This window comes from Cyclopterus lumpus, chromosome 7 (genome assembly GCF_009769545.1).
Source record: "Cyclopterus lumpus isolate fCycLum1 chromosome 7, fCycLum1.pri, whole genome shotgun sequence".
Lineage (NCBI taxonomy): Eukaryota > Metazoa > Chordata > Actinopteri > Perciformes > Cyclopteridae > Cyclopterus > Cyclopterus lumpus.
Genome location: NC_046972.1, coordinates 10,243,163 through 10,257,817, shown reverse-complemented (window position 1 = coordinate 10,257,817; position 14,655 = coordinate 10,243,163). Strand labels below are relative to the sequence as shown.

The following is a 14,655-nucleotide window of genomic DNA, read 5'->3' as shown; positions in this document are numbered from 1 at the left end:
CAATTGGCCCAATATTTCTGCTTTAGTATGTTAATCTATCTGACATACTTTGTAGAGGAAATACAAGGTGTAAAAATAAAAACAAGATGTCGAACATCTTTGACCACATCTAAGAGAGAGACAGTTACAGTGTCGAGACCTTTTCAGTAACTGCACTGTTCAACCGTACACACTGATGACAGGAAACACGATGGTGACAAGAACAACCCTGGGATGCCGCACAGATGGGTAAAAATAGGCGTTTTAGCAGCAAGTAAGAGGGAGGAGAAGAATTAAAAACAAGGGGAACATTGGTGGACAGTGTCTTGTGAAGGGACTTTCTGCAGGCCCAAGATAGGAAACTTAACTCTTTAATGTTCCGAAGCAGTTCAATCTCATTTTTGCTTGTTGGTTTTCTGAAAAGGCAACAGCGGTAGAAGAAAAAAAATCGTTTTTTATTCCCATTGTTTAACCACAAAGAAACAGTCTGCAACTCCTACACCTTCACAGTTAGAAAAGCTGCCCACTTTAACCCATTACCACCTTAAATGTGTTACACATCTCACTTCTCACAGTGCCGGTAATATTCCCTCTCCATGCTGACCCAGGGAAACCTCACATTTGTTGTTGGTGTGAAAGGTGATCACAGCTTCTCTAAACCAGTCACTCAATGCTCTTTAAGATCATGCTGCAGCTTCTTGTGTCAAACACCAGCATAGACTCCCTACAGAATACGGCCATAGTGGATACTAAACATGACTTCCTAAAATATGCTTTAACATGACCCTATAGTGTAAGCCACATGCAATCATCATAAGGACACCAAACTGAAACTTTGCATATGTTGAATGTATACAAATAAAATGTCCACGAACACTCTTGGTATGGCAACAAAACAATCTTGTTCATTTCATATAATGTCCAACAGTAGATCCTCAAGTTGGGGACGACAGACTGTATTTAAGAAGTGGGCGTAGTCACCGTGACCCATTAGTTTGTGGATTGCTGATATGAAGCCTTGAGTTTGATCTTTTGGATACAATTAACTGTCATTAACTGAAAACACACTTTCAAAGGGTTAAGGTTATAAGACAAAAACACATCCAACTCCCTGACTAGACAACGTCGTGGTAGTGACCTGTCAATCACATACCTGGTTCTATCGCCTATTTTACTCTAATTGGGACTATCATTTATTAAATGAAAATCGTGCTGTATTGAAGAAGACTGTAAACTAGCAATTAAGACCATCAACTTCTACAACGTTGACTGACGTAATAAATCAAGTGAGAAATAGGGCCATTTTGTCAAAGATTTCTATACAATCAGACATCCAGTGGGTCTTAATATGTATTTGATGAGTCAACAAGTGATGAATGGGATAGTAACATAAATAAGAACATTGTTCAGTTAGCAATGAAGATACATTTTTGGACTTTTGCTTTTTTTCTTGCAAATTCAAGGAGAGGTTCACATTTATTGAACCTGTATCTTAACAGTCAGCCACCCATATGAACATTGAAACTGGTTTTGTTTGCTCTAAATATTCCTCTTTTTCATTCTGGACATTAAGAGATCCATTCCTAATGGGCTAACGGTGGTATCTCTCTGTGCATAAACATGTAGTGCTCATAGTCAGGCAAACACTGCTTTATATTTAGGGGTCACAAACCAAAACCACCGTTTGAGAAAACTGACATGCTACCATTTCTATATTTCTGTGATTGTTAGCTTATTGTGTACTGAACTACTGGTGTTATGTAAACAGAGACAACCCAGCATGTACCCATCTTGTTCAAATAGTAAAATAACTCATAATCAGTATCCTGTGTCATACACCAGGTTTATGTCTGACGCGTGTAAACGGCAGTCAGCCTTTTCTCACCAGACCACCATGTCTAAGCTAACGGTCGAATTGTGACACCCAGTTAGAGTCCGCTTTTGGCCCTTGAGGAATTAAAAAACGATGTGTCCTCAACGCCTGCCCCTCCTCTGCATATCTGCTCATTCATCCAGGTCGCTCATTAAAGAGTAATTACCTGTAATTAGTGATTCATGTCGCTTTAATGAAGATGTTGAAAGCTGTTGGAGCCAGAAGGGCTGGCCTTAATTCTGAGTGATGTTCAAGATTAGCGGCAGACAGGAATTCAATAAACACAGACAGATTAATGAAATATTAGTATTTTGCGGGTGCCATAGGTAGCTTGTATATTGTTTATATTTCACATTCATTTTCAGTTTTATTGCCGTTAACACCTGGCTCTGGAGGGCAAGTATCAGAGCAGGCTAATGGGCACGATGATGATGAAGCCATGTGTGTTTAAGTAAGTCTGTGGCGCTTTCGCAGGCGAGTGTAATGCTCCAGTGTGTGCTGAGTTTGTGTGTGTGTGTGAACGAGAGAGAGAGTGTGTGTGTGTGTGTGTGTGTGTGTGTGTGTGTTCCCTGGCGGCGTGGTGAGTGTTTAATCTGGCCCGGTGGCGTGCCGTTGGCCCGGCTAATCACAGTGTGTCTGTAGGAGTGCGCTGAGCCAGGGGAGCATGCCGTCGCTAACAGCGCCTGACAGACTCATTAGAGAGACCTGGCACTGAGCTTGCAAGGCACACACACACACACACACACACACAAAGAGAAAGATACACACTCAAACACTTTGAAACACACACAGTGGGAAAGGCACTCAGGCTCAACTGTGCAGACATTGGGATAAATTCACACACTCACACACCTTCTTTTTGGGACGTTCTTCCTCACGCACATACACACACTCATTCATTCATATAATCATTCATACATGAGTGTCTACTGTTTCGCTCTCCCTTGCCCACACACGTACAAACACACACGCTCAGTGCTCCACGTGTGAGAACAAGGCATGCGGTGACCCCTCGCAGTCGCAGCCCAAACACAGACATGAGCCGAGAGAGCATCTGGGAAAAGGAGGAGGGAGGGAGGATGGAGGGTGGGAAAAAACGAGAGGAGTTGAGAGAAGGGAAGGGTCTGACGCAGCAATGTTTTCTGCCATTCAAATGGTGTGCTTAGAGGCCCATGCAGGCATATGACATTTTCAAAGGCTAATTATCTGCAGTCAGTAGATCACATGCACCCAGTCGAGAACCTTAATGCTGCGTTCACACCAAAAGCGTTGCGAATATTTGCAACGCTTTTGGTGTGAACGCAGCATAAGAGTGGAAAAAACTGTATGTTAGCAATGTATCGAATTTCGACTTTACAGCTACTGTGAAGTGTGGCAAGGGTTAGAAAACACTCTTCTTCTTTTAGTTATCATGTCATAATTGAAGTGAAAAAACTATTAATTTTACAGGATTTGGTAGAATGACATTTAGCAAAGTTCGACAAACTACTTTGACAAATTACTTAAGGCTTGCGTGCGTTGCTCTCATAGCGAGGTTAATTGCAGCTCAGCTGCAGAAGAGCCAAGTGGAAACATTAGGTTCGGCTGAATAACAGGTGAATGCAAAGCAGGTCAATACGTAATCAAGTGTGGGCCTGCCAGCTGTTCACTCCCTCTGCTCTGCTCTGCCACCGCACAATGGTGACACACACACACACACACACACACACACACACACGCACACACATCATGTGTGCATCATGCTTTGCACACAATAAATAACAGGGACAGAGTTAAAACATGTAAACAAAGATAAATCTATTGTTTTTTATGTATTATATCTCTCATTTAAATTCTATTGAGTGAAGAATTTATGTGTCTCTGTTCACACAAAACCAGTAGTTCAGTACACAATACGCTACTAACAATCACAGGAATATGGAAGTGTTAGCATGCCAGTTTTCTCTAACTTTTTTGTTTGTAACTCCTAAATATAAAGTGACGGGCTGCAAATCCATGAATATACTGTATAAACAGAGTAAAGTAAATACTATTTACAATGATGCATTCAAATAACTAGTGGAATACAGTAAAATACCAACTGAGAACACTTGAATCATTAGGAAGGAGTTGTTTTGTATTTTGTTATATTATTTTTCCGATGAAAAGACCAAACCCAACAATGACTTCCTCTGACTAAAAAGTATTGACTCTAGCCTGATAAAGCTCATTCCTTTGTGCCCTCTATTGATGTAAATAAACAAATACAAAATTATTAATAAGCCACAACGTCTTGGTGCTGTTATGACTCACCACAACACCAAATCTGTATTATTTCGCAGCTGAAAATAGTCCCCATAGATGCTCTTATCTCCTGTTTGAGTAATGGTAAACCGGAATAAATAAGTGTGCTTACTACTTGCAAGTAAACTGTTGCATATGTACACATCCAGAAGACATGGAGCAACATTAACATTCATTCAAACTTGTCTACCTGGCAATCATAAATCCAACAATCACTCTTCTTTTAGCTCGGTGTTGCTCTCACAGTTAGGGAAGTTGGAACACATTGTAGGTTTTCCTTGAAATATATCAGACTTCTCTAATACTCTAACACTTGAAAACAAAACACTTGCAAGAATAAAGAAGAAACAAGAAGATCCAGGAGGCTGAATGATGAGAAGTTATACTGAATATTCTTCTGCCAGGTCTCTCTCTCTCTTTCTCTCTCTCTCTCTCAATTTTAAACACTAACCACCTTGTCTGGATTTTTAATCTAGCCTAGTAGCTATAACTGGAACAAGTTTAGCTGACAACCTTGTTTCGCCTAAAAGCCAAAAGAGTACAATAGCTGTTTTGCTCTCTTCTCACCCCTATTCTCTCTCTCACTCTTCTCCAGCACAAGGCTGTGACATTGAGGGAATGTGATGTGATGTATTGTAGTGAATAATGTATTCTGTGAGGATTGTACAGAGTGCGTAGAGCAGATGGCAGCAGGTTGATCTCAATGTGTGTGTTTGTGTGGGTGTGTGTGTGTGTGTGTGTGTGTGTGTGTGTGTGTGTGTGTGTGTGTATGTTTTATGATGACAGTGTGTGTATATGTGTGATGTGTGACGTGTGTGTGTGTGTGTGTGTCTGTGCGTGTGTGTGTGTGTGTGTGTGTGTGTGTGCTCACCCAGAATGGGGGAGGGGACGCAGGAGAAGATGGTAGGGAGGGGGGAGGGAGGGAGAGTGGGGGTTGGTGTGCATGTGTGTCTATGAGAGCCTCCTTTGTGAGATAAAACATGCAAATGGTGGATTATTTTAATGCAGTTTTTTCTAGAGCCCTGAGCTGTAATCTCTAAAGCAGTTGAAATGAAAATAGTATATGTTTTCTTTCAAACTCCCTCCCTCCCTGTTTTTTTATTCCCTGATAGGAATTTACAACCACCAGCTGTCTAGGAACGGGATCCTTTGCGCTTAAATTTCTCTCTGGTGTAGTTACAGCCAAAGACTGATGATTACAGCCGGATAGCATGGAATTGACAAATGCTATTCAGGCCTGAATTGCTCCTTTACGCAGTGGAAGATCATGGTTGGGAAATGTTTCCGATTGAGTGGTGATAACAGTGTCAATCATAGAAATGGAGCCGAACACTCAGTTTGTTTTTTTGAGTGGACTGCAGATATGAAATATGCACATTTATAAACACTTGCACATGTGCAAGCACGCTAGATGTAAAAAAACCTACAGCCCTTGTGTTACATTGTGCTTTGTGTCCCCACATATATATATATATATATATATATATATATATATATATATATATATATATATATATATATATATATACAGTTTATAGTGTGTCTAAATAATAAAGAAACCATCATCTGAGCTAACCAGCTATTTGTCCTGTTTTCACATGTGAAAGATCATATTTCACATGTGAAATGTCAAAAGGAAACACGTTTCTTTGTTGATGAATGCAATGTTTAGGAATATCTGAAAAAACACATGTAGGAAAGAAATACAAACATGTTGTGAAGTACATAGAACAACAATTGGTCCGGGTATGTGTTTTCGTTTTTCGGAAAGGTTGAATAGGAGCATGATAAGTGAAAGTGGAAAAGCACACAAGCAGATACATAAACCCTTTCCCCAGTATAAAGATGTCCCCTATAGATGAAGCTAACAGATGGCAACATCTATTTACATTCACTTAGGTGAGGCATTTAAATACTGAAGGTTATTCGACAGTTTCCTGCACTTAGCAGAGACTTTGTTCTGAAATATAAACTGTAGGCGACTGCAGGGTTGCGCTCAAACTATTTGTTTGATGGCTTAGTCATTCGCGCAATTACACCACACTTATATTGTGTGCCTTTATATACTGTTACTTCTTATGCCCATCCTTTTCCTCCCTGTTGGGAGCTGGTGATGCGAAGCCCCACTCTCTGCTCTCAGGCTGTCTCAGGCCCCTGAAGGCTCATCAGCGATGTGGCAGCAACAAGATATTCAAGGTGGCAAGTTCGGTAACCTGGTGGATGCCTGGCACCTGGTCTGCAGTACTGTTATGTTTCTGAGGCAAGACACCGAAACAACAGCACACATCCATTTATTCAAATCCTCCCACACCATAGATGCAAAAACAGTGGGAAAGAGAGGAACCTCATTAATGCTTTTTATATGAAAACATCGAATTAATTAGTTATTATAAGAGTTGTTGTGCACGTGAGGATTTTCTAGAAATATCAAGGCTGAAACAGAGCGTATGAAACTGTACGGAGAAGAACGCTTGTACATTCTTGTCTCTTTCATATTGGGGACAGTGAGCATAATTGAGTAAATGTATTTAAGTATTTGAGCGAGTCGATTCAGCCTCTCTGGGATGGTTGATACTGTACTTAGGAAGAATATTGCCCCAGGCAATTCATTAGTAGTAAATAATTGAGAGGCTCGGATAGTGCTAAGGTGAAATGCCTGTTATTATTTTATGGAGTTTGTGTTCTTAGGGCTCTTCAGTTTAAGAATATAAAAAATGCACAAGCCTTCCTACAAATTACTCATCGCAAAGATTAACAATGGCTGTTAATGGCTAATCGTCCATCTTCCATTGTTTTCAAGCTCTGTAAAAGTGCTTTGCCGCACCATTATCAATTATATTACTACTTTTAGTAATGTTCTCTTATGTGATGGAGGATGATATATTATCTTCATGGTTTTTACATGTTTTATTTGTTTCATTTGCGACAATTAAGGCATACCAGCTATTGCAATAGGATACCCTCTATTGCCATTTTATTTAAAAGAAATTAAATATCTACAACCTTTTGAAAGCTTGTAGCTCAGATGCTCAAGGCGGGGTGTCGAGATTGGGATGGAGTTCTCAACCAGGCGGGCAGCAGGCCAGTATGCAGCTGTATGAATAAGGGCTTATATTAAACATAGATTAAACAACAGCAGTCCTCAGTGTTGAATGCGCCCTACATCTGTTTATTCAACCTCAGAGAGGCTCATGCAAATGTTGTTTCTTTACATTAACTTAAACTAAAAGGTTTTCTAACGATTTCCTTTGAACCCCAATGTTGTTTTACTTCTCTGTGACTTTAATTTGCGTCTGTGTATGCTTCAACTCAGATGAAAATTGTTACCTTTACTTGTTGGTTTTCCGGAGATGAAACTTAAAGGCCACTGAGGTTTTATTGAAGATCTTGCACACCCACACACCACCACGTGACAACCAATAAATGCATCTGAGGGTCTCATTGGTTAGTCACAGCACTGCATGCAATATAATAGCATTATATGTTTACCCCGGTCTGTGGTCGCGGTGCAGGAGGCGTTTGTTCTCAACAGGTCAACTGTTGTGTATAGTCGCCTAGTGTTTTGTAAGATACTGACACTTGAGGTTGGACTGTTGTTTTTGTAGCCATCCTCCAGGGTGACAGTGATAGGTGGTCAATCTATCTGACTCCATTTGTTGGTTATTCCCTCACTTATCATCAGTGCCACCAGCAGGTCAAAAGTTACACTTCAGTTGTAACCTAATGAGAACATTTCAGTCTGACTTATGACACAATTAATGAATGTATTATTAATGTACATGTAGTGTAAATCCACTCGTAGCTTCATGATACTCTGAAAGTCTCCAGATCCTTGGCTCAGCGCCAGCGTTCAGCCCCACTGTTTTGTAGGGCGTTTGTGTATATGCTTGTCAGTGTGTGCAAGAGAGTAGGGAGGTGGGCATGGGGAGGAGGCGTGTTCGGGGTGGAGGGGTTGTCAGCTCATTAACCTCCATTCTTCCCCTTGCATGGCGCTGCGTAGAGTCACGGTGTAGGTCTCATGTCATTTCTCCTCCCCCTGTACGCGTGTGCTGGGCATGTTGGGCAGAGCAGAGCAACTGGAGAAAGGGAGGAGGGAAAGGTTCACGACGGAACGGAGGGGGGAGAGGGGAGAAGGGAGAGGGGAGGGGGTCTTTACATGTTCCTTTACAAATGCCCTGCTTGTATCTTGCAAACTAAAGCCCCGCCATCTCGTTTCCTTCCCCACTTTTGTCTTCTCTGTCTCTTCTCTTTCTCTCCCTGCCGTCTCTCTCTCTCTAACCACAGGCCCGGTACACTGTGGGTGAACGAGGGGTTAGGCTCCACACTGCCCACCCTCCAGGCATCAATCCAGCTAGGAAAAGACTGCCCACTGCTGTGGTGAGATATAGTAGCCAAGCCCCCAATTTATGAAACCTCTTCTGTTTATCAGCCAATTGATTCAAGCTACTGACCTGGGCCCCGTGGTATTTTGGAGGCTCCAACCTGAGGGTATCTAGAGTTGTGATGAAATGCTTACTTAAACACATGAAAATCCCTTTAAGAACACACGCAAGCTATCCATGTTTTCATGAAAAAAACTCAGCATTTTAAACTCCACACCACAATGCAAATATTGCATATGTTTGCATTTAAAAACAAGCCCACTTGCTGGAATTGACAGATGATGTCAAGAGTTATGTTTTCTAATTGCAGCAACATACAGTAAGTGTGAATACATGCAAATGTGCAAAATACGCCCCTGTGGTTGTTATAGTCACAGGCGGGTGTGTGCCTCCATAGAAAGTTTGAAACTGAAAGCACTATTGACATCTTCGGAATCAATCCTTAACAGCTTTTTAATTAATGATTAATTAATTACTGTAATACCGAATTTAATTATTTGACAGAGAAATTGTAAGTAGTACTCAAAAAGTAACACATAGCAGACTTCCTGAAGAAAGATCTATCAGAATCATATGATGCAATGTTACTTCCTGTGCATTTGAAATCTCTTGTCTCATATTGTTGGTTATAATATAGCACACTTCCCTGTTTAGTAAACTGTAAAACTGTGAGGTGTGTTTATATTAATGCGTGTATTGCAGGTTTAATAATTGTATGGCGTCTAAAAGTAAACCACAACCAGTAACAGTAACAGTAAATGACAACACTTCCTTCCCACCTTCTATAACTGTATATCTTATGCTGCATGTTAAAGTCCATGCCATGTTGGTGTTTGTATAGGAGACCCAGTCCAACACGCAGATTAAGGACACATAGCAATCGACTGATGTATTCCCTCTGCTCATAATTATTTATTTTTGTTACTGCCAGAACAGTCAAACTTCAGCTTTTTTCTTCTTCTTTTCCCAGTGCTCTTTCATACAATTCTGTGCAGAGGCAAGAGTGCAGTAGATTGCAATAAGATAACCAATTATATGTTAGAGGAAACCAGACTTTTCTTTCCTACTGCAGTTATCTGATGCTGAGGTGAGCAGAGGCAAAAGGCTGCGGTAGTGTGACATTTACTCAGCCCTTTATCTTCTCTCATAGCTGTTTACGTTAAAAGTGGCTTGTGCTCTGCATCCGCTCCTGCTGCCAGAGAAACCTCAACGACATAGACTCACGTAGAGACTTACTGCTCTTACTGTACGGACATATTGTACACACAGACACTCAGACCTGCTCGTTCTCACCTCAGACAGTGTGAGTGTCAGGTAGACTGGTGGGATAAGCACCTTCCTCCCAGCACCCATGTGAAGTTTGGTACCATACTGCACCTGCTGGGGCTAGTTGCTAATTGCATGTGATGCCACTGTGCTTCAGGCTAAGAAAGCATTTCCCAGATCTGGTTAGCAGGAAGGGTGAAGGATGAGGGAGGCCGTGTGGGTACCACTGTGTGCTTGTGTGTGGCACTGGTTACAGATACATTACACCTTGATGGAAAAAGAAGTTGTGTCCCTCCATACCATCGCGGTGCTTAATTTCATAGCTTGCTTCCTTTAGCTCTTTACTCTCGTTAGTGTGCACACATACTGATTGCACTGATGATACACAATCAAGCTATATGTTGACATACGTCGACCTCTTGGGGAGACAGCACAGTCATGTTTTATCGAACGAGTCTAATAGGAAGAAAATCTTAAAGCTGCAGCCGGATATATTTTATACAAAAGTAATGACAAAAGTAATGACAGGCACTGAAATTAATTTAATTTGGTAAATAGTTGCATATGTATACATCAAGTTTAGAGTTTAGTTTCTGGACACCTTATTAATTTTAATCTAATATTCACTCTCCTTTTAGCTCTGTTTTTGTCTCCACCAAGGGGGAAGTCTGGCTATGTTCACCTATCATGGTTACGGTGACCGCCTGCTGAGTGCTAACTCCTCACTCACTACTCTTAACTGGCCCATGGCTAGGGGCCGCTAGTGGTAACACAGCTGAGTGCATCTACGTGACATATGTTTTGGACAGTGTGTATGGCTAACAGCTGACAGTATGGATGGTGTGTTTGTGTAGCTAAGAGCTAACGGAACGACCAGTATACACACTGCTTAGTACCATGTTGCCACTGCAGACAGCTTGGTGAGTTTGATTTTGGTTTCAGATAGATTGTATGAAGTGTGTTGTACGACCGACTTGTCTGCATACATCAGCGCCTGTTTCTGAGTTTGAATGAAGTGTGTGTATAGAAGGCGTCATTGCAGAAACACTTGGTGGAGCTCTGCACTCTACTCAGTGCACCTTTCTAATTGCTACAACCACACACAAAAAAGTGACTTATTGTAAGTTTCTATTTAACACACCATCGTAAGATGAAGATTATATCACTATTGTTGTTTTTTGTCTGTTTTTGACTAACATATTTGTTATGATTTCTTCATGAATATTATATGTTCAATATATTTTATACATATTATTTTAATTATTCAAAAGTAAATTAAAGTAAGAAGAAAAGGGTCTTTAAAAACATGTTTAAAGCTGTTGACCTGTGATTGCATTGAGTTAGCATCATCATATTAGATTTTTCTTGATGTGAACTCACTAACCGTGAACCCAAGTTCATAGTGGAAACAAAACCTTATTTAGCCCAACCCCAGCCTTTCTCCTCAATCTCTCCTTCCATCTCTGCTGTTGATTGTTACTTCTGTTTTGTGGTTGCTCCAGTGCAACAGAAAGTGGATGAATGAGCGCTTCAGCCTGCTGTTTTATTTTTACACATCACAAGGTATAGGTGAAGCCGGAAGCGGTTGGAACCTGTACCATGTCCTTTGTGAACACACTTCTTCTTCTTTTTCTCCAAGCCGTTTCTGGCACTGCGTGTTTGTGTGTGTCTGGAATGCTTTAAAGACCTAATCATAACAAACAGCGCTGATGCTCATTAGCTGTGAACTGATCGCACCATCACTGAAAATAAAACAAAATATTTCTCAAGAAGAATCAGCTGGAGATAAAGCAGATAGTCTCAGATTGAAGAAATGCAAGATGACGCTGATTTCTGTTTTCAATTACTCTAACAGAACACTTTCTTGGATGGCACTAGGCAGTTCCAAACAGAATTCCTTCAAAATCCCTCAAAGAATAAAGAGGAGTATCGATCCGTGTATCGATATCTGATCATGCCGCTGACCGGAGTACAGTGTGTCCAGATAAACATAGCCTGGGTTTTGCATATGAAAATTAACTATGCAGCAGATAAAGGTGAGAGTACATAAGATGCTGGGCGTTGGTGGATGTGACCCCAGTGCGGCTGCAGAGTGTGCACAAGTAGGTTATGTGTATGTGTGTCGTGTGTTTGTGTGTGTGTGCAGGATCAGACTCTCACACCCAGGAAGAGGCCCCTGTTTCCCTTATCTAACGACAACAGAGCATGTGTCGCCATGGCCACAGGCTGCGCTTTTTATGGGCTTTGTGTGTGTGTGTGTGATTGTGTACGTGTGTGTGCGATGTTCATTGTTTGCCCATGTTCATTGTTTGCTTGGGGCGTGGTGCAACACCATAACTGTTACTATAGTCTCCCCTCTCACTCCTTCTTTCTCTCTCCTTTTGCTATGCAACTCTGACATATATCTACCATAGCTTGCTTGCTTCCTATCTTTTGTTCTTTCTTTCATTAGTTATTTCCTTCTTTCTTTCTTTCTTTCTTTCTTTCTTTCTTTCTTTTGTTCACTCATTCTTTCTGTCTTTCCATTCTGTCTTTGTCTTTCACTCTTCCTCTGTTGTTATGTGTGTGTGTGTGTGTGTGTGTGTGTGTGTGTGTGTGTGTGTGTGTGTGTGTGTGTGTGTGTGTGTATATGTGTGTGTGTGTGTGTGTGTGTGTGTTTGTGTGTGTGTGTGTGTGTGTGTGTGTGTGTGTGTGTGTGCAGACAACTGTGTCTGTCTCATCCTCTCTTCTGGCTTTGAACCTTCAGTGACAAGTTGGGCAACGTCAAAATTCAGTGGCACATTGTCTCAGGTTGGGGTTTGTTAGGTCTTACCTACTGCTTAATTAAACAGAGGACGAGGGAGAGAGAGATGTAAAAAGAGAAATAAAGTGAAGAGGGGGAAGATGATGAAGAAGGGTGCTCAAACAGGCATACATATTGCATGAGCCCCCACCACCACACCCCTTTCTTCAGAGAATGGCTGTGTACTGTTCTGGGCTTATTAATTCCGCTCGGTGAGAGAATTATTTTTAGAGACTTGGTGCACTGGCAAAGGCTTTTAAAGTCACAAGTATTACACACTCTGCTTATGGATTCCCTTTTAATATATATATATGGAAAAGTTCTAAAAGTTTGTTGTGGTTGTTATTTAGTGTGATGCTGTACATGTTTTTTTTGGTGCACTTTTACAGATGTTGCAATGGTATACTTGAATGTTGATTGTGTAAAAGTAAAATTCCTCTCCTGTCATATCCTGTACCATGCACTGTAATATGGTATATGATAGGTAGGAAAGCCCAGTGATGGAAGATGTCAGAGCATTTATTTAATTAACAGTAGAACAGGCACAATGTAACAATGTCTTAAGTAAGATAATTAGCCTTTTTATATAATTGCATTATAAATATTGATGCACTAACTTATAAGCAGCATTAACTTGCCAAAGTAGACTTTTTAGTCATTACATATTTAACAACACATACTATTTTACAAGCGATGATTTGTCTTATGTATGTAAAATCTTAAGTCTCTGCAAAGTAAGCCGTACCCACAGGGGAAAGGAAGAAGAAAGTACCACAAATCGTTGTGTGGTCCCTCAAACCTTTATTTAAGCACAGTACCTAAATACCTTCCACTATCACAAAGCCCTTTGAGACAAGCCTGTGATAAATAAACCTGAATTGTAGTGTAGTGTATCATCAGATACATAAAACAGGTTACTGTGGTATTTGTATATTTGAAATCATTAGGTCATGTTATTTAAGTTATTGCAAATAATATTTTACATTGCTTTGTATATAATTGGTTTCCTGCCTCTCAAAATGAAGGTTCTTTTTATCATTGCGAGGTCATTGTTCTCTCAACTGGCCAGTTGTGGCATTACACAGGCACACAAGCGGTTCATCTCCACCCAACCCCCTTCACAAACAGATGTTGCCTAGAAAGCTTTATGAGGAGCTTATTTGAATTGTCCATCAATCAACAACAATCTTCAGAGCAGTCAGTAATTTGGCCTCCAATCCTGCCATCAACTGTCTCACCAGTGCACTCCAAGATGAAAAGATCCCTGCATTGCATCGCACCATTAGCACTGTGTAAATATTACATGTTTTCCCTGGATATGCTAGTTAGCATTACTTCCACCTTGTGGCTTCATTATTTTTGAAATGCTCAGCTTTGTCGATGATTGCAAGGCATGACCTAGTTCTGGGGATCTCTCTCTCTCTCTCTCTCTCTCTCTCTCTCTGTCTCTCTCTTTCACTGTCTTCCCACTTTTCTTCCTCATTTGCTCCTTCTCTGTGTCTTTTTTATTCTCTCTCTGCCGCTTCACCTCATTTTCTTCTCACACTGAATCTGTCTACCTCTTTCTTTGTCATTTATTCATTGTCTTTCTCCATTTACTGCCTCAGCTTTGCCTTCATCCTTTTCCCCCTGTCTCTCTGTGACTCTCATTGTCCCTCTCTCTCATGTATGCATTCTTTATTTCTCAATTTGTCTCCCTTCCACAACCTATTATTATTTTCTCTATTCTCACATCCCCCTCTCTGCCACTCTATCCTTCTCCACCATGTTTTTATTCCTCTCTCCCTGCACCACGTGTGTCACGGAGGGAAACATCGCGAGCAGTGGTCCCTGATGAACAATTACCATGCAAAGCAATCCAAATAGAGATGTTTGCCGAAAACAACATGTGTGTAATTACTGCTTAATGAGGCCCTTGTCTCAGGCAGAATGCCCAATTAGACTGCCGATGAGAAAGCGATGCCAGGGCCCACAGAAGAAGAAGAGGAAAAGAGGGGGAAAGAGAGGTAGGGAGGGAGATGGAGAAGTTGAAGGAGGTTGTAACACGGAGAGAGGAGAGTGGAAAGAGAAAGATGGAGAGAAAAGAGCAA

At 41.0% G+C, this 14,655-nt stretch overlaps 1 protein-coding gene across 6 annotated transcripts in view; it reads left to right on the top strand.

Annotated features, from left to right (window-relative positions):
- The window catches only part of LOC117734127 (TOX high mobility group box family member 2-like), a 72,348-nt gene that overhangs the window by 19,585 nt on the left and 38,108 nt on the right, over nt 1-14,655 (top strand). For 2 of the 6 annotated variants that reach the window (XM_034538238.1, XM_034538237.1), the window contains exon 2: nt 8,420-8,512. The exons of 1 other annotated variant lie outside the window; for it this stretch is intronic. In XM_034538238.1, coding sequence (XP_034394129.1) covers nt 8,420-8,512 — 93 coding nt within the window. Of the gene's footprint in view, nt 1-8,071; nt 8,149-8,201; nt 8,235-8,419; nt 8,513-14,655 lie in introns of those variants that run through there. 3 more of the 6 variants (XM_034538240.1, XM_034538241.1, XM_034538242.1) reach the window with 3 other exon arrangements.